Here is an 18774-nt window from a genome sequence, read left to right as displayed (position 1 = left end):
TCGACCAGGCATGCTCTTGGCGGCACTGGTTTTCATCCGATTCGATAATTATTATCAAATCAGATGTTCGATCGTCCGCCAAGTTGAGAGATGTATGGCCACCTTAAAGAAAACCTGTAATTAAGAAAAAGTCCCCTGGGGGCTTCCCTTGTGAGGGGGAAGCCTCTGGATCCTAACTAGGCTTCCCCCGTTCTTTTCTGTCCCTCCGTTGTTCAGCTGCAGCACCCCGAAGTGTGGCGATGTAAATATTTACCTCCCAGGATCCAGCGCAGGCATACTAGCGGATCTCCCTTCGGGTTAAGGCGGAAATAGCCGAACCCGATCAATCTGCTGAACTGCACAGGTGGGCGTCCTTGTGCGCCTGCGCAGTAGAGCAGATACGATTGGGTTCGGCTATTTCCGCCTTACCCGAAGGAAGAGCCGTTACTGCGTCTGCGCTGTATTCCGGCAAGGTAAATAAATCAGCGTTTGTCAGGCTTGTCGGGGGAGGATTGCGGGACACTTCGGGGGAGCCAGCTCTGGATTGCCTGCAGCTATAGGGGTGGAGGAAGCTTCATTGGGACCCTGAGGCTTCCCCCTCCTGAGGTGAGTACCCCTCAGGGTTTTTTTTTTTAGTACAAGTTTTCTTGACGTAGAAACAAAATGGCAATTTGGCAAAATAAATGTGAAAATGATAATTTTGTGGAATGTGAAACCGATACAATTATAATGGAAAAGTAAAACAAAAATAAAATATAAAGTAAGTTTAATAGAACATAAGCTAAGTGGAAGTGTGGCCAAAGAGGACATGATACCTCGCGTACGTTAAAAAGGGGCGCTGGGAAAAAAGGGCGCCGGGTTTTTAACGATAAGCATGGATAACGTTTAAAATTGTATTGTACTGTATTTCGTTTAAAATTAATGGTTTTTAAAGTTATAAATCATTAAATAATGTGCATTAAATCGGCAATTGTAAAAACGTTAATCTTTCGTTTAAATAGTGAAACGTATAATAACGTTTAAAAAAAAATTACTAAGTAACCCTCCCTGTACCTACCCCTAACCCCTAGACCCCCCTGTTAGTGCCTAAACCTAAGACCCCCCTGTTGGTGCCTAAACCTAAGACCCCCCTGTTGGTGCCTAAACCTAAGACCCCCCTGTTGGTGCCTAAACCTAAGACCCCCCTGTTGGTGCCTAAACCTAAAACCCCCTGTTGGTGCCTAAACCTAAGACCCCCCTGTTGGTGCCTAAACCTAAGACCCCCCTGTTGGTTTTTTCGTTTAAAAATAATGTAAAAAAAAAAAAAAAAAAAGTACTGTTTTTCGTTTAAAAATAATGTAAAAAAAAATATTGTACTGTTTTTCGTTTAAAAATAATATTTAAAAATGTATAAATCATTAAATAATGTGTAATCATGAGAAACAGTAATAAAACATTAAGTCTCCGGGCGCCGCTTTTAAAACGTTAGTTTTCTCCGGCGCCCTTTTTTCCTATCGGGCGCCCATTAAACGATATTTATTATAGGAGTGAATGGCGGCGCCCGATTTGTCCACTAGCCTCAGGCGCCCGAATTTACTGTTTCCTGATACCTCACCCTGTTACCACTTCCTGTTTCTACCCTCATTCGAAAAAAAACTGCTTATTCCAGTTTGTCTGCCACCACTAGTGATTAGCTCAGATTTCACATAATTGTAATTTCACATTGTAATTTGCAATTACGATGCAAAATCATAATGCCAAATTTCGTGAATATTCATAATTAATTTCGCATGTAAAAGTAATGCAGCTGTAGTTTGGCCTAATAGCTCAAAATTGTGCATAATTTTGTGCTGAATTTGGAGGTTAATAGCAAAGCCCCCATACATGCTATCATCACCAGAATTGCTACGTAATGGGAATACTGGGAATAAGTCAAAAAAAAATTCAAAAAGATTTTGTAGTTTTTGAGAAAATAGATTTTAACAATGCAAAAGAAAACTGTTTTTTAAACTGTCATTTTGTTTCTGAGTTTAACCACTTGAGGACCATAGGCTTACACCTCCCTAGTGACCAGGCTATTTTTTTCAAATTAGTGCTCTGCAGGTTTAATGGCTCACTGCAGAGCCATACAACCAGGCCCGGATTTACATCACAGGAGCCTATGGTAGAGTGACCATATTTTTGTGGGTCCAACCTGGGACGGGGGGGGCGTTGGGGGGGGGGGGGGCGGCGCGCGCAGCGGCGAAAAGTGGGAAGGAGTGAGGAGCACGCAGCGGCGAAGACTGGGGGAGGGGGCTGCGGCACGCGCAGCGCCGAAAAAATGGGCGTGGCCATGACATTGTATGGGCGGAGCTAACGTAATGATGTAACAGCGAGGCATAAGAAAGCAGTGTTTACGCCATGATGTGGACAAACGAGACTTTGTATCATGGGTGTGCAGAAACTGTGTGATGCTAATAGTATACCGTAACCACAAAGCAGCAAACATAGCCATCTATGACCATTAAATAATAAATGCAGTAACAGTTACCCCGGACACCAGAAAATAAACGCAATAGGCAACATGTCAGTATAAAATAAATGCAATGCGGGCAAACATGTCAGTACAAAATAAACGCAATGCGGGCAACATGTCAGTACAAAATAAACGCACTGCGGGCAAACATTTCACCAGAAAAGAAACGCACTGCGGGCAAACATTTCGCCAGAAAAGAAACGCAATGCGGGCAAACATTTCGCCAGAAAAGAAACGCACTGCGGGCAAACATTTCACCAGAAAAGAAACGCACTGCGGCCAAACATTTCACCAGAAAAGAAACGCAATGCGGCAAACATTTCGCCAGAAAAGAAACGCACTGCGGGCAAACATTTTGCCAGAAAAGAAACGCACTGCAGGCAAACATTTCGCCAGAAAAGAAACAATGCGGGCAAACATTTCACCAGAAAAGAAACAATGCGGGCAAACATTTCACCAGAAAAGAAACAATGCGGGCAAACATTTCACCTGGAAAAGAAACAATGCGGGCAAACATTTCACCTGGAAAAGAAACAATGCGGGCAAACATTTCACCTGGAAAAGAAACAATGCGGGCAAACATTTCACCTGGAAAAGAAACAATGCGGGCAAACATTTCACCTGGAAAAGAAACAATGCGGGCAAACATTTCACCTGGAAAAGAAACAATGCGGGCAAACATTTCACCTGGAAAAGAAACAATGCGGGCAAACATTTCACCTGGAAAAGAAACAATGCGGGCAAACATTTCACCTGGAAAAGAAAGCATTTACTCACCTGGCAGAAGTGTCCGGCCTCTGGCGCGCTGCTCCGTCCCGGGACCGTCTTCCTCCTCCTGCTCTTCTCTCCCGCGCTGACAGGGCTACGGCAAGATGGCGCCCGAAGCCCTGTACTAGTGACACAAATAGGTCTCCAGTACAGGGCTTCGGCAGCCATCTTGCCGTAGCCCTGCTCGCCTGCCGGTGTCGGAAACAGACACCGGAAGAGGAGGCTGGAGCGGGGCTGCGGGCAATGAACTGGCACGGCGTCTATAGACGCCGCTGCCAGTTCATTGAGGAGAGAGTGGCCAGAGTCCCGAGGCCGGGACGTCCCGCTGCTGAAAGCGGGACGTTTCCCGGGACCTCATTAAGCCTGGGACAGCGGACCCCGAATCCGGGACGTGTCCCGGGCAATCCGGGACGTCTGGTCACTCTAGCCTATGGGCACAGATGTCCTGGCACCTTAGACTTCACCTTCCATGAACCTACCCAACCAAGCTGCACTGCAAGTGTGCTGGCAGGGGTGTAACTAGAAATCACTGGGCCCCCCCTGCGAAACTTTGCATGGGGCCCTCTCCCGCCAAACCTAAAACCTTCAGAGAATTGAAAGCTTTTTCTCTTTGTGCCCAGACTCCTCAAGCATCACTACAGGACATAGCACTTGTAGTGGGGTAGAAAGGCTGGGGGTACAGCAGCCCTGTACACGAGACACTGCTGAACACTGAATAGGGATTGTCTACAAATCTTTGTCTGCAAAACTTTGTATGCATCCTTATCAGTGGCTAAGCAGATACAATCATTAGAACAAATGTGCAGAGAGCAGAAAGCTTTTTCTCTCCTTGCCCTTAGTTGTCAGTCTTTCAGGATGGGGACCCCCTGGGGCTTCTGGGCCCCCCTGCGGCTGCATCCCTTGCAGGGTCTATTGTTATGCCCCTGGTGCTGGTTGTCCCAGCTGTCACTTCTCCCTTACTTCCCTTATCCATCATACAGATTCCCCTTAGTATTAGGTAGCCCAAAGTACTGTCAATATTAAGTAGCTGTAGGTGCCCCAAGTATTAGGTAGCTAGAAATACCCTCAATATTAAGTAGCTAGAGATGCCCCTGACTGAAGAGAGATCTCCTCAGTGGAATGCCAAGAACAGGGTGAGTAACCTCTCATTTACACTCTCACCAGGACTCTGCATAGGGAAAAAGTAGGGGTGTGAGCCACCTTTCTATCATCAGGCGCGTGCCTACAGTGCCTTATGGTAAATCCGGTCCTGCATACAACTGAGCACACAAATGAACCCCCCTCCCTTCTGCCCACCAACAGAGTTTTCTGTTAGTGGGCCTGATCGCTTGTGCCCTCTGTTTATTTAGTTACACAGTGAGTAACTTCGGCGCCGTCAGAAGGTAGAGCTGAAGTTACTTTTAACCACCCTGGTGTTACATTAAAATCGCCAGGGTGGTGTGCGGACAGTTTTTTTTTTTAATTTTTTTTTCTGAATTATTGTAGCCAACTTTCAGTTAGCTACATGATTCACCACTAGAGGGCACATCTGCCCATCTAGTCCGATTGCCGACGGCAATTAGTGATGGGCGAACACCTGGATGTTCGGGTTCGGGCCGAACAGGCCGAACATGGGCCAGATGTTCGGCATGTTCGGCCCGAACCCCGAACTCAATGCAAGTCAATGGGGACCCGAACATGCCGCAATACGGCCCCCCTATGGGGTCGCAGGCATAAGGGGGGAGCATGCCCCGATCTCGGGGGGGGGGGGGTCGGAAATTCCCTCCACCCCCTCCGCTAGCGCTCCCCCCTCTGCCCGCTTCCCCATAAAAAAGTTGGCGTAAAGTTATATTACCGGTGGTGGCTGCTGCAGTGGCTGGCTGGCAGTGGTGTGAGTGAGGACTAGGAGGAGGAGTCCGAGTATGACGCGTTGAGGCCAGGCAGCGGGCGGTTCAGCGGTAGTACCCTTGTGGTACTTCCGCCCTTTCTCTGACCTCACGTCCTCTACGTGATGACGCATACGATGGTACGCGTGACGCGTACCCTCATATGCGTCATCACGTAGAGGACGTGAGGTCAGAGAAAGGGCGGAAGTACCACAAGGGTACTACCGCTGAACCGCCCGCTGCCTGGCCTCAACGCGTCATACTCGGACTCCTCCTCCTCATTCACACCACTGCCAGCCAGCCACTGCAGCAGCCACCACCGGTAATATTTAACTTTACGCCAACTTTTTTATGGGGAAGCGGGCAGAGGGGGGAGCGCTAGCGGAGGGGGTGGGGGGAATTTCCGACACCCCCCCCCGCGATCGGGGCATGCTCCCCCCTTATGCCTGCGACCCCATAGGGGGGCGGTATTCGGCCGAACAGGGCCCTGTTCGGCCGAACAGGGGCCCTGTTTGGCCCTGTTCGGCCGGGCATTTAGTAGTTCGGGCGAACCCGAACGGTTTGGCCGAACACCATCAGGTGTTCGGCCGAACTCGAACATCACCCGAACAGGGTGATGTTCTGCAGAACCCGAACAGTGGCGAACACTGTTCGCCCAACACTACCGGCAATCAGCAAGCAGAAAATCCCGTTGTAAATGGGATTTTTTGCTTGGCTTCCCTCGTCGCCATGGCGACGATCGGGGTGACGTCATCGACGTCATCCACGTCATGGCGTCGGGGGGTGTCCAATCCAGCCCCATAGCGCAGCCTGGCACTGATTGGCCAGGCTGTGCAAGGGTCTGGGCGGGGGGGGGGGGGGTCTCCCTCACCGCGGAGCAGCAGCGATCGGACCCCACACGAAGCTAAAATTATCAAAATCGGCCCACAGGGGCCAGAGATATCCACTGCAGCGGTAATGGACGAGCTGAGCTCATCATTACCGCTAAGGTGGTTAAAACACCGTAACTCCAGCAATACCTGGAAGCCGAATTACATCACTCCCCACCATCCACGTGGACCTGGAGGGGGAATAGTAATTAACCCTGCCAGGACTTGTGCAGGAGCAGGATAAGCCATCTCCCAGCGGCCAATTTATAGGTATGCATGTGGCACTGCCTCCTCTGTCGTTTTGTGGAAGGCTTTAACCTCTTGAGGACTGCAGTATTGAACCCCCCTAAAGACCAGGCCATTTTTCAAGAAATTGGCCACTGCAGCTTTAAGGCCAAGCTGCAGGGCCACACGACACAGCACTCTAGTGATCCCCCCCCCCTTTTCTCCCCACTAACAGAGCTTCCTGTTGGTGGGGTCTGATCGCCCCCCAGATGTTTGTTTGTTTGCTTTTGTTTATTTGTCTTTTTTTTTAATAAAAATGTGTGTGTTTTTTTGTACTATTCTACTCCCCCCACCAGCCAATCCCTGTGATGATCAGCTGTCATAGGCTTCAGTCTATGACAGCCGATCATGCCTGTGCCTCTGAAGGGAACAGCCGTGTCACACGGCTGTTCCCAGTACAGCGCTGCTGCTGCTCGTAGCGCTGTACCAGTGATTAGACGGCAAATTCGCTGTCTAACAGTCTCCCGAGCGGCAACCGCCGCTCGGAGACTGAAGGCGGAGCTCCGCTGCGCCCACCAAGCAGGAGATGCGCGCGCAGCATGCCTGCAATCTCCTGCAAAAGAGAGCCCCAGGACTTTATGCCGATCGGCGTTAGGCGGTCCTGGGGCTGTCGCCGCAGCCACGCCCGTCGGCGCGACACGGTCGGCTAGAGGTTAAAATCAAATTTCAGAAAAAAGATTGAACAAAAGGAATTCAGAAGTGGCTGAACAATTAGTGGTGAAAGAGCTGTGAGTGGAATTGGAATGTTTGCTACTCCAAGTAAAACCTTGGTACAGAGAAAATCTGAGAAAGATAGCACAATAGGGATAAAGAGGTGTCTAGATGAGAGTTTAACTGAGTTAAAAACGGTAATAAAAATGAGGGTGGCTTACCTTAATGATGACAGTCTCAAAAACGAATTTATTTAGCACAAGCAGCACGTTTCACAAGTCCGAGCCCGCTTCCTCAGGCCAATAAAAGTGCCAAACAAGGAACAGCCAGGAGCATTAGGTGCATTGTTTGACACTTTTATTGGCCTGAAAAAGTGGGCTGTGACTTGTGAAACGCGCTGCTTGTGCTAAATAAATTTGCTTTTGTCTTATGAGACTGTCCTCATTGAAATAAGCCACCTCACCTTTTTCATTTTTTATCATTGTTTTTAACCTCTTGAGGACTGCTGTGTTAAACCCTCCTAAAGACCAGGCACATTTTCATTAAATTGGCCACTGCAGCTTTAAGGCCAAGCTGCAGGACACACAGCACACAAGTGATTCCTCCCTCCTTTTCTCCACACCAACAGAGCTCTCTGCTGGTGGGGTCTGATCGCCCCCCCCCCCCCCCAGTGTTTGTTTGTTTATTTGTGTTTGTTTTTTGTTGTTGTTTTTTTAAATAAAAAGTGTGTTTTTTTTTTCCTGTTGTATACCCCCTCCCTCCCTCCCCCGCCGGCCAATCCCTGTGATCAGCTGTCATAGGCTTCAGCCTATGACAGCCGATCACCTCTGTGGCTCAGGAGGGGACAGCCGTGTCACACGGCTGTCCTCAGTACAGCGCTGCTGCTGATCGCAGCGCTGTACGGGCAATTAGACGGCGATTACGCCTGAAGAGGGGGCGGAGCTCTGCCCTCCGAGAATGAGGTGCGCGTGATCTCATTCAAAACAGAGCCCCAGGAATATACGCCAATTGGCGTTAGGCGGTCCTGGGGCTGCCACCGCGGCCACGCCCATCGGCGTGACGCAGTCAGCAAAAGGTTAAGGGCCTGTTTCCACTACACATGGATTCTGGATACAGAAAAACTGACTCCACTGAATTCCTATTGGAAATCTGCATTGGAAAAAACGCATTTAGTGGAAACAGGCCCATAGACATTAATTGGAGTCAGTTTTCTGCATCCAGAATCCGCGTGTAGTGGAAATAGGTCCGAACTCAGTTTTTATCCACATCTGGGTGCCACTTTATCCCTATTGTGCTTTTGTAGTCCCCACCCTGCCAAGGTTGGAGGGGTTCATCTCTGGCCTCACGTCTTGTGAGAGCCAATCAGTGTTTTCTAGCAAGGAGAGTGACCGCACCGAGTCCAGTTTGGACACCCCGAGTGAGTTTGTTGTCTCCACCTGCTTTGAGAGGTTGGTTGCCCCTATTGCAACCTACCTTTGTGGGTAGCCACTTTTGTCTACTATCTCTACTCATTTGACAATAACATTCTACATGATCTAGGCTCCCGTTTTCTCCGTATGTTTTTTTGATATAGGGTTTCAAGACACCCCACCTTCCTACTGAGAAAGATAGAGCTAATACTAGTTGCTAAAACTCCACACTATTTTGAACAATGGCCACAATTCACTAAAGCCCCATCTACACCTTACAATTTTTTTGTCCGATTCGATTCATTGATTTGATTCAATTCAATCTGACATGCCCGATCGGGATTCAATTTGATTCAATTTGCCATTGTTTTGCAATGGCAAATTGAATCGAATCCCGATTGGACAAGTCGGATTGAATTGAATCAAATCAATGAATCGAATAGAATTGATTCGAATCGGACAAAAAATGGTATGGTGTAGATGGGGCTAAAGATGATGCTGGGGAAAATAAGGCAAGTGAAAACTTATCACAACACATCAATCGGTATTTTAAGTGTTAATTCACTAAAAAAGCTTGCCTTATGTTAAGTTTTTATGGTGAGTGTTATCTTATCTTCCAGTCCTTAACCTTCCTGGCGGTAAGCCCGAGCTGAGCTCGGGCTATGCCGCCGGAAGGCACCGCTCAGGCCCCGCTGGGCCGATTTGCATAATTTTTTTTTTGCTGCACGCAGCTAGCACTTTGCTAGCTGCGTGCAGTGCCCGATGGCCGCCGCTACCCGCCGATCCGCCGCTATCCGTCGCGCCGCAGCCGCCCCCCCCCCCAGACCCCGTGCGCTGCCTGGCCAATTAGTGCCAGGCAGCTCTATGGGGTGGATCGGAATCCCCTTTGACGTCACGACGTCGATGACGTCATCCCGCCCCGTCGCCATGGCAACGGGGGAAGCCCTCCAGGAGATCCCGTTCTTTGAACGGGATCTCCTGTTCGCCGATCGCCGGAGGCGATCGGAGGGGCTGGGGGGATGCCGCTGAGCAGCGGCTATCATGTAGCGAGACTTTGTCTCGCTACATGAAAAAACAAAAAAAAAAATTTTTAAAAAAGATTTGCTGCCCCCTGGCGATTTTTTAGCAAACCGCCAGGAGGGTTAAAGGAGAACTTTAGTGAGAGGTATATGGAGGTTGCCATATTGATTTCCTTTTAAGAAATATCAGTTACCTGGCAGCCCTGCTGAGCTATCTGCCTGCAGAATCACACCAGAAACAAACATGCAGCTAATCTTGTCAGATCTGACAAAAATGGCAGAAACACCTGCTCTGCAGCATGCTTGTTCAGGGTCTAGGGCAAAAAGTATTAGAGGCAGAGGATCAGCAGGGCTGCCAGGCAACTGGTATTGCTTAAAGAGGAGCTGTTAGGTATAGGGTCTCAGAGAAAATAAACACATATATCAGTAGCTAAACATTGGCTGTACTTACATTACATATGCATTTCACTGTCCACGTTTGGATTTCACAGAATTTGTATATAGTATTTGCAGAGAATTATACTCCTGACAGCTCATGGCAGGTTCCATGTTTGTCTGTCTCCTATGAAGCCAAATGTGTGATCATGTCCTGCCTGCTTCCTGATGATTCCACCCACAGAAAAGCTGGTACTGAATAACACTACTGTGCAGTGAATATTAATTAGCCATGTGGCTAGGAACAATAGCGGACTCCTGCAGTGTACTCTGCCAGGAGTTTTTTCAGTGTTGTGAGCTGCTGCTGTTGTAACACAAGCCCTGTAACTTATCACTAGCAGCCGAGGGGAGGGCCCCAGAATGCTTTGCTGTATGGTATGCGGCTCTCGGCTTCTTAAGAGCTTGGGTCTAACATCCTTGCAGGTCAGCACACATCAAAACTAAGAGAGATTTTTAACTTCAGTATTGCCTTTTTGGCTTCCTTCTAAACTGTTTAACACAGGAGACTAGAGGTTTAAATTAGCTTTTGCAGCCTGACAGTTACTCTTTAAAAGGAAATCAATATGGCAGCCTCCATATACCTCTCACTACATTTCTCCTTTAAGTTATCATCTCTGTAGTTATTCTTACATGCAGTAGATAGGGAGGGGAGGAGCACATGCAGACAGGATGTAGTTACACCGCTCCTGCTGTCTCCTCTGCCAGCATGATTACAGCCAGCCTGCAGCTTGAGTATGCCAGAGAAGGAAAGAGAGTGAGAGCCCATTCACACTTTAAAAAGACAAAATGCGTTTTGTGTGGGTGATTTTACCGCTATTATTGTAGTAAAATTACTGTTCAAATCTGCATTTGATAAGCGATCATGATTAGCGCTTCTATAGTATGCTAATCATGATTGCTTCCGAATTGTCGAAAAATGCTGCATGTAATGCCGTTGCGATTGCCGCTAAATTGCGAAACGCCTGCCATCTACGGCAATCACGGCAGTGAGATCACTGCCATAAAGTTACTATTGCACTAGCGCTTTAAATAGCGCTAGCGCTTTGGCGATTAGCGGTAAACGCCAGCCAATTGCCCTAGTGTGAATGGGCCCTGAGTGCTTGTGGCTGTGTGTATACATAAGCTTGATGTGTCTCTCTTCCTCCCTTTCTGTGTGCCTGATGTGTATTTCTCTCTATACACAGTCCCCTTCTCCTGTATTAACCTTCCTGGCGGTAAGCCCGAACTGAGTTCGGGCTATGCCGCCGGAAGGCACCGCTCAGGCCCCGCTGGGCCGATTTGCATAATTTTTTTTTTTGCTGCACGCAGCTAGCACTTTGCTAGCTGCGTGCAGTGCCCGATCGCCGCCGCTACCCGGAGATCCGCCGCAATTCCTCTCGCCGCGGCCGCCCCCCCCCCCAGACCCCGTGCGCTGCCTGGCCAATCAGTGCCAGGCAGCGCTATGGGGCAGATCGGAGTCCCCTCTGACGTCACGACGTCGATGACGTCGGTGACGTCATCCCGCCCGTCGCCATGGCGACGGGGGAAGCCCTCCAGGAGATCCCGTTCTTTGAACGGGATCTCCGGATCTCCGATCGCCGGCGGCGATCGGAGGGGCTGGGGGGATGCCGCTGAGCAGCGGCTATCATGTAGCGAGACTTTGTCTCGCTACATGGAAAAAAAAAAAAAATTTTAAAAAAAAAGATTTGCTGCCCCCTGGCGATTTTTTTGCAAACCGCCAGGAGGGTTAAACACTAAAAAATGAAGCAGATGGCTCAGAATCCTGCACTTTACACCACTATCTCTAGTAAGACTCCAGTTAATGACAGCTCAGGCCCAGTGATAGTTCCTCACACACTTTACAGTTTTTATCAACCTCTCTGTAAGTTAACATTCTGTCTAAGTTTCGGATTCAGTTGTTAATTTAAGGATTCCATTGTTAACTTTAGGAATCATTCCACAATTTAAGGACATAATCATTATTTTAAGGTTAGCCTGAGGTAATTTGCTTAATGAGTGAATACTACCATGGCGATAACTGTAAAAACAGCTCAGAATTGTTATTAACCACTTGTCGACCGCCCACAGCCGATGGGCGGCGGCAAAGTAGACGCCGAAAGGACCGCAATACGCCCGTCGGCGTTGCGTCCTTTCGGCATGCCCGGGGAGCGATCGCGTCACTGGTGACGCACGCTTCTCCCGGCAACTGGCTCCGCCCACCCGCGACGACAACCCACCAGCCTTTCAGAAGCGCCGGCGGGTTGTTAACCCCACGATCGCTGCATACAAAGTGTATAATACATTTTGTAATGTATACAACGTGTATTATACAGGCTGCCTCCTGCCCTGGTGGTCCCAGTGTCCGAGGGACCACCAGGGCAGGCTGCAGCCACCCTAGTCTGCACCAAACACACTGATCCTGCCCCCCTTTCCCTCTGATCGCCCACAGCACCCCTCAGACCCCCCCTGCCCACCCCTCAGACCCCTGTTTACACCCAATCACTCCCCTAATCACCCATCAATCACTCCCTGTCACTATAGCTATTTTTTTAGTTTAGGTCCTAACTGCCCCCTGGGGGCTCCTGATCACCCCCCCCACCCCTCAGATTCTCCCCAGACCCCCCCCCCCCCCTCCTGTGTACTGTATGCATCTATCCCCCCTGTAATAACCCACTGATCACCTGTCAATCACCTGTCAATCACCCATCAATCACCCCCTGTCACTGCCACCCATCAATCAGCCCCTAACCTGCCCCTCCTGAGCACGGCAATACCACGTGTGGCACTTTTTTGCAGCCTAACTGCGCTAAGGGGCCCAAAGTCCAATGAGCACTTTTAGGCTTTACAGGGTTGCTTATATTTTAGCACCCCACAAAATGCCAGGACAGTAAACACACCCCACAAATGACCCCACTTTGGAAAGTAGACACTTCAAGGTATTCAGAGAGGGGCATGGGGAGTCCGTGGCAGATTTCATTTTTTGTTTCCGTCACAAGTTAGCAGAAATGGAAACTTTTTTTTTTTTTGTCTCAGCGTGTCATTTTCCGCTAACTTGTGACAGAAAATAAAATCTTCTATGAACTCACCATGCCTCTCAGTGAATACTTTGGGATGTCTTGTTTCCAAAATGGGGTCATTTGGGGGGTATTTATACTATCCTGGAATTTTAGCACCTCATGAAACATGACAGGTGCTCAGAAAAGTCGGAGATGCTTCAAAATGGGAAAATTCACTTTTTGCATCATAGTTTGTAAACACTATAACTTTTACCTAAACCAATACATATACACTGAATGTTTTTTTTTTATTAAAGACATGTAGCACAATACATTTGGACAAAAATGTATACAGAAATTTTACTTTATTTGACAAATTTTATCACAGAAAGTTAAAAAAATCATTTTTTTGACAAAATTCATGTCTTTTTTGATGAATATAATAAAAACCAAAAATCGCAGCAGCAATCAAATAGCACCAAAAGAAAGCTGTATTAGTGACAAGAAAATGAGGGAAAATTCATTTAGATAGTAGGTTGTATAACCAAGCAATAAACCCTTAAATCTGCAGTGGTCTGAATGGAAAAAAAAAGGCTCTGGTACTTAAAGCGGAATATAACCCTGCATTTCAACTTTGCTCTAAAACATTATTTACAGCATATTATATGCAAAAAGCATTTTTTTTTACTAGACCAGCATTGGAAGGGTTAAACACAGAGGTTTTAAAGAGAATCTGTATTGTTAAAATCGCACAAAAGTAAACATACCAGTGCATTAGGGGACATCTCCTATTACCCTCTGTCACAATTTCGCTGCTCCTCGCCGCATTAAAAGTGGTTAAAAACAGTTTTAAAAAGTTTGTTTATAAACAAACAAAATGGCCACCAAAACAGGAAGTAGGTTGATGTACAGTATGTCCACACATAGAAAATACATCCATACACAAGCAGGCTGTATACAGCCTTCCTTTTGAATCTCAAGAGATCATTTGTGTGTTTCTTTCTCCCTGCAGTTCTCACGCACTGAAGTTTCAGGCTGCTCTTTTTTCTCCTGCAAACAGCTTTGCCCTTGTCTGTAATTCTTCAGTATGTGAAAGCCCAGCCAGCTCAGAGGACGATTTATCCAGCTTGTAAAAGATAAGAGAGAAGAGAGAAGCTGCTCTAATCTAAATAATACACAGGCAGTGTGCATAGAGGGGCCTGGAAGGGGGAATTCATAGCAGAACCACAACACTGAAGAACTTGGCAGCCTTCCAGACACAGGCTGACAAGTCTGACAAGGGAAAGATACATTGATTTATTACAGAGACTGTGATAGCCGAAAGTGCTGCAGTAAGCCAGAACACATTAGAATAGCTTTTGGAACTTGTAGGATGATAAAAAACAGGATGCAATTTTTGTTACGGAGTCTCTTTAAGTTCTGAGCAGACGTTCAGATAGTTACATTCTATTTAGTTATATGTATATATTTAGAAATGTTACACACTCTTTGGCTGTCTTCCAACTCCTTCTCCGAGAGAGATGAGTCACAATAAACACTTAGATACATTTGTGTAAACAAAAAGTATCTAACTCAAGTTCGGATGGTCTGCAAAAATCTCCAGGGACTTTAAAGCCCTGTGTAACCCTTCCAATGCTGGTCTAGTAAAAAAAAAAATGCTGGTTGCATATAATATACTGTAAATAATGTTTTAGAGCAAAGTTGAAATGCAGGGTTATATTCCGCTTTAAGGGGTAGAAAGACTGTGGTCCTCAAGTGGTTAAAGACAGGAGATGCACTTAGTGATTTGTGGCCAATGTGATCAGCTCCTTTTTCCATCATAAAGATTTTTTATTGATAAACAACATGATACATTATATCACATACAGAGAAGGTTTTGTCAAATATAAGGTAGGTGTCATATACATCATCTGTAATGATAATAATACCAGGGGTAATCTCCTTAGTTATTACCCAATTTACCTCTTGTCTGCCATTTACTAAACCCAATGGGTAAGCAGCAAGGTGTATAGACTTAGAAATCAACTGGCGGAACCAGATGGGCCCGTAGGCCCTCCGTCAGTTTATTGCCTATATTATAATGATGTATCCCAAATTATTTAGGGTTGGCAATATCAATAAAAAAAAAAAAATAATAAAATAATATAGAGCCTGAACAGGAAAGGAACAGAAAGGAAAAGAACACACTGAAAAGACACTAAACCTTTGTATAGCTTAATGTCGTATATTTTTTTTCCACCATGCAGAGTTAGTTTAGTTACTTGTAATTATAATGAGACAGTTTGAAAGTAGTTCTACCTCGTGGCACTACTTGTTAGTTATTTTATGGTTATAGGAAAATGTTGTATCTCTAAAAGGAATTAAGTTGTGATCAGCTCCTTTTAGTAATTTCTAGGGCGGTAGCTTTCTAAGGTATCTTAGCTATTGACTCTGATTATTAGCCTTAAAGGAAACTCTGACAAATAAACCTGTGAAATAAACAATTTATCTATCCTCCTACTCCTAAAAAAGTTTTGTTTTTTAGAATTCCAATTCCCCTTCCTTTTTAAAAGGTAAAATGTAGGTTAAATGTTGTATTGTCTTATATAAATGAATAGTCTTTTACACAGTGTCAATGTTCCAGAGTTAAAATATATGAACTATTGACCTTTTCTTTATCTATCCCTCGCACTCAGAAGCTGTTCTCTTGAAGGCAAGAGTTTTATGGCTGTAGTTCCTTATCAGTGTGGATTACGCTATACTCCAGCTAGGCTACATACCAATATACAGCAATATATAACTATAGGAAGTGTTTCTAATGCTGAAACCAGGATATTTAATAGTGGGTATCCTGAATAATTAACTGCATTCTACTCTCATCAGCTGGATGCAACAGGCGTTCTTCCAAACATAGTTATGGAAAGTATCTATTAAAACATGTTTTAACATATAAGGTTATACCAATAATACTCCATTATAGTTGCTATGTTGCCTTACTTCTTTTTCTTTAGTTTTGTTTTAAATGGTTGTTTTAAGAATGACATTCAGGCTTCTGTGCACAGGGGTGATTTTGAGCAACGGGGAACGCTGGAAACAGCTGCGGCGATTCTCACTCACCACGCTGAGAAATTTTGGGATGGGAAAGAGAAGCATTGAAGAACGCATCCAGGAAGAGTCTCGGTGTCTCAGAGATGAGTTTAGAAAAAAAGCAGGTGAGTTTAAAGAGAACCTCTAACAAAAAAATCCCTCTGGGGGATACTTACCTCAGGAGGGGAAAATCTCAGGGTCCCAATGAAGCTTCCCCGACCTCTGATGCTTGGAGGAATCCAGCGCTGGCTCCTCCGAACCCCCCCCCCCCCCCCCAACAGGCTTGACAAGCAGTGATATATTTACCTCTTGGGCTAGACGGAAATAGCCGAACCCGATCGTATCTGCTCTACTGCGCAGATACAAATAACTCGTGCCAGCGCAGTAGAACGGATACGATCGGGTTCTGCTATTTCTCTTGTTTCCACTACTGTACAACCTGCAGATGAATGTTAATTAGAAATGTCGCGAACCTCCGATTTTCGGTTCGCGAACCCGGTTCGCAAACCTTCGCGGAAGGTTCGGTTTGCGGAAAAGTTTGCGAACCGCAATAGACTTCAATGGGGATGCGAACTTTGAAAAATAGAAAAAATTATGCTGGCCACAAAAGTGATGGAAAAGATGTTTCAAGGGGTCTAACACCTGGAGGGGGGCATGGCGGAGTGGGATACATGCCCAAAGTCCCGGGGAAAAATCTGGATTTGACGCAAAGCAGCGTTTTAAGGGTAGAAATCACATTGAATGCTAAATTGCAGGCCTAAAGTGCTTTCAAACATCTTGCATGTGTATACATCAATCAGGGAGTGTAATTAGAGTTCTGCTTCATACTGACACACCAAACTCACTGTGTAACGCACCGCAAACAGCTGTTTGCGTAGTGACGGCCATGCTGGACTGGTGCGCACCGTGGCCAGAGTATAGGCCATGGCGGTTTTCAAGCCCATATGGTCGCCGGGCTGTGGTTGCTCAATGATAGAACAACAGTGACTGTCCAGCTGATCAAATTTGGTCTGTCCACAATGAAGCAACAACCTTATTATCTTCTTGTATCTAGGTAGGCATAGTTAGGAGTCCCAGTATAGGTAGGTAGGCATAGGTAGGTGTCCCAGTAGTTAGCTAGACATAAGAAGGAGACCCCGTATAGGTAGGTAGGCATAGGTAGGTGTCCCAGTAGTTAGCTAGGCATAGGTAGGAGTCCCAGTATAGGTAGGTAGGCATAGGTAGGAGTCCCAGTATAGGTAGGTAGGCATAGGTAGGTGCCTCAGTAGTTAGCTAGACATAGGTAGGAGACCCAGTATAGGTAGGTAGGCATAGGTAGGTGTCCCAGTAGTTAGCTAGGCATAGGTAGGAGTCCCAGTATAGGTAGGTAGGCATAGGTAGGAGTCCCAGTATAGGTAGGTAGGCATAGGTAGGTGCCTCAGTAGTTAGCTAGACATAGGTAGGAGACCCAGTATAGGTAGGTAGGCATAGGTAGGAGTCCCAGTATAGGTAGGTAGGCATAGATAGGTGCCTCAATAGTTAGCTAGACATAGGTAGGAGACCCAGTATAGTAGGTAGGTAGGCATAGGTAGGTGTCCCAGTAGTTAGCTAGGGCATAGGTAGGAGTCCCAGTATAGGAAGGTAGGCATAAGTAGGTCCAGGGCCGGGCCGAGGCATAGGCTGGAGAGGCTCCAGCCTCAGGGCACAGTGTAGGAGGGGGCGCAGAATTCATTCAGCTGTCATTCCTTATTGTGTATGAAGCAGAAAGAAATAAGAAAAGGGGATGCATAGCAGTGACTGCAAGCCACATAACTAGATATTAAGGTGTTGGGGAGGTTGTGGGTCCTGTGGCCCTCTTAGTCTAACAGCAATCAGTGAGTGACAGCTGGGGTGGGAGGGGTGGAGGGGCGCACTTTGGTGTCTTTGCCTTGGGTGCTGGAGGACCTTGTCCCTGCTCTGGGTAGGTCCCCTAGTATAGGTAGGTAGGTAGGTGTCCCCGTATAGGTAAGTAGGTGCCCCAGTAGTTAGGTAGGCATAGGTAGGTGTCCCAGTATAGATAGTTAGGCAGGGGCTGGCTGGCACAGTAATAACAATTACCAAGGTCCAGCTGCAACAGATAGGGCTGTATAATGTCAGTGTCAGTGAGCAACACACACAAAAAAAAACACATCAGGAAAACATTAGCTCTCAAAACAGCTGTTGAGGGGTGCTATTTTAGCAAAAACAATCAGCCAGGAGCAAGCCAAGAGCCTAACTAATCTTTCCCTAGGAGAAAAAAATCTGCAGCAGCTCTCCCTAGTCTGTCTATTTGCAGCAGGCACACGAGTGAGTGTCATGGCCAGCGAGCCTGCCTTATATAAGGGGGGGTGGGGCTCCAGGGCTTAGTGTAGCCTGAATGGCTGTTGAGAAGTCCTGGAGGCGTGCATGGGATTGGGTGATGCCTGGGGGGGGGGGGGGGGGGGGAGGGGGGGTAGCTGGTTTCTTGTGTTTGAGAGAATAGCTTGGGCTGTTTAAGTTATCCTTGGCTTGCCAATTTAGAACAGAAGTCCACCTGATAGAGCCACCCACATTGGTACCTTTTTTTTTTTATGTCAAAGGACCACTATCATGAAAACTGCAAAATTTAAATACATGTAAAACATACAAATAAGAAGTATATTTCTTTCAGAGTAAAATGAACCATGGATTACTTTTCTCCTATCATATGTAGCTGTCATTTGCAGAAGGTAGTAGAAATCTGACATTACCGACAGGTTTTGGACTAGCCCATCTCCACATGAGTGATTCTCAGGGTTTTATTTATTTTCAAGAGCACTTAGTGAATGGCAATTTCTCCGTCCAACTGCCAAAAAGTGTGCAGCAAGCAGGGATGCTTGCCAGCATCTTTTATAAATGTTTTTCAGTGAGTGTCTTTATAAACAATAAAGGTCATGCTGAGAATCCCACATGAAGAGATGGACTAGTCCAAAACCTGTCTGTT

General features: G+C 46.7%; 1 protein-coding gene across 2 annotated transcripts in view; it reads left to right on the top strand.

The window, feature by feature from the left end:
• Positions 1-18774, top strand: part of LOC137529001 (cytochrome P450 2B4-like) — an 81119-nt gene that overhangs the window by 28253 nt on the left and 34092 nt on the right. For both annotated transcript variants that reach the window (XM_068250859.1, XM_068250858.1), the window contains exon 4: positions 15791-15940. In XM_068250859.1, the coding sequence (XP_068106960.1) occupies positions 15791-15940 (150 nt within the window). The remainder of the gene's footprint in view (positions 1-15790; positions 15941-18774) is intronic.

This window comes from Hyperolius riggenbachi, chromosome 8 (genome assembly GCF_040937935.1).
Source record: "Hyperolius riggenbachi isolate aHypRig1 chromosome 8, aHypRig1.pri, whole genome shotgun sequence".
Lineage (NCBI taxonomy): Eukaryota > Metazoa > Chordata > Amphibia > Anura > Hyperoliidae > Hyperolius > Hyperolius riggenbachi.
The sequence above is the reverse complement of the archived record's forward strand: the minus strand, read 5'-3'. Positions and strand labels throughout refer to the sequence as shown.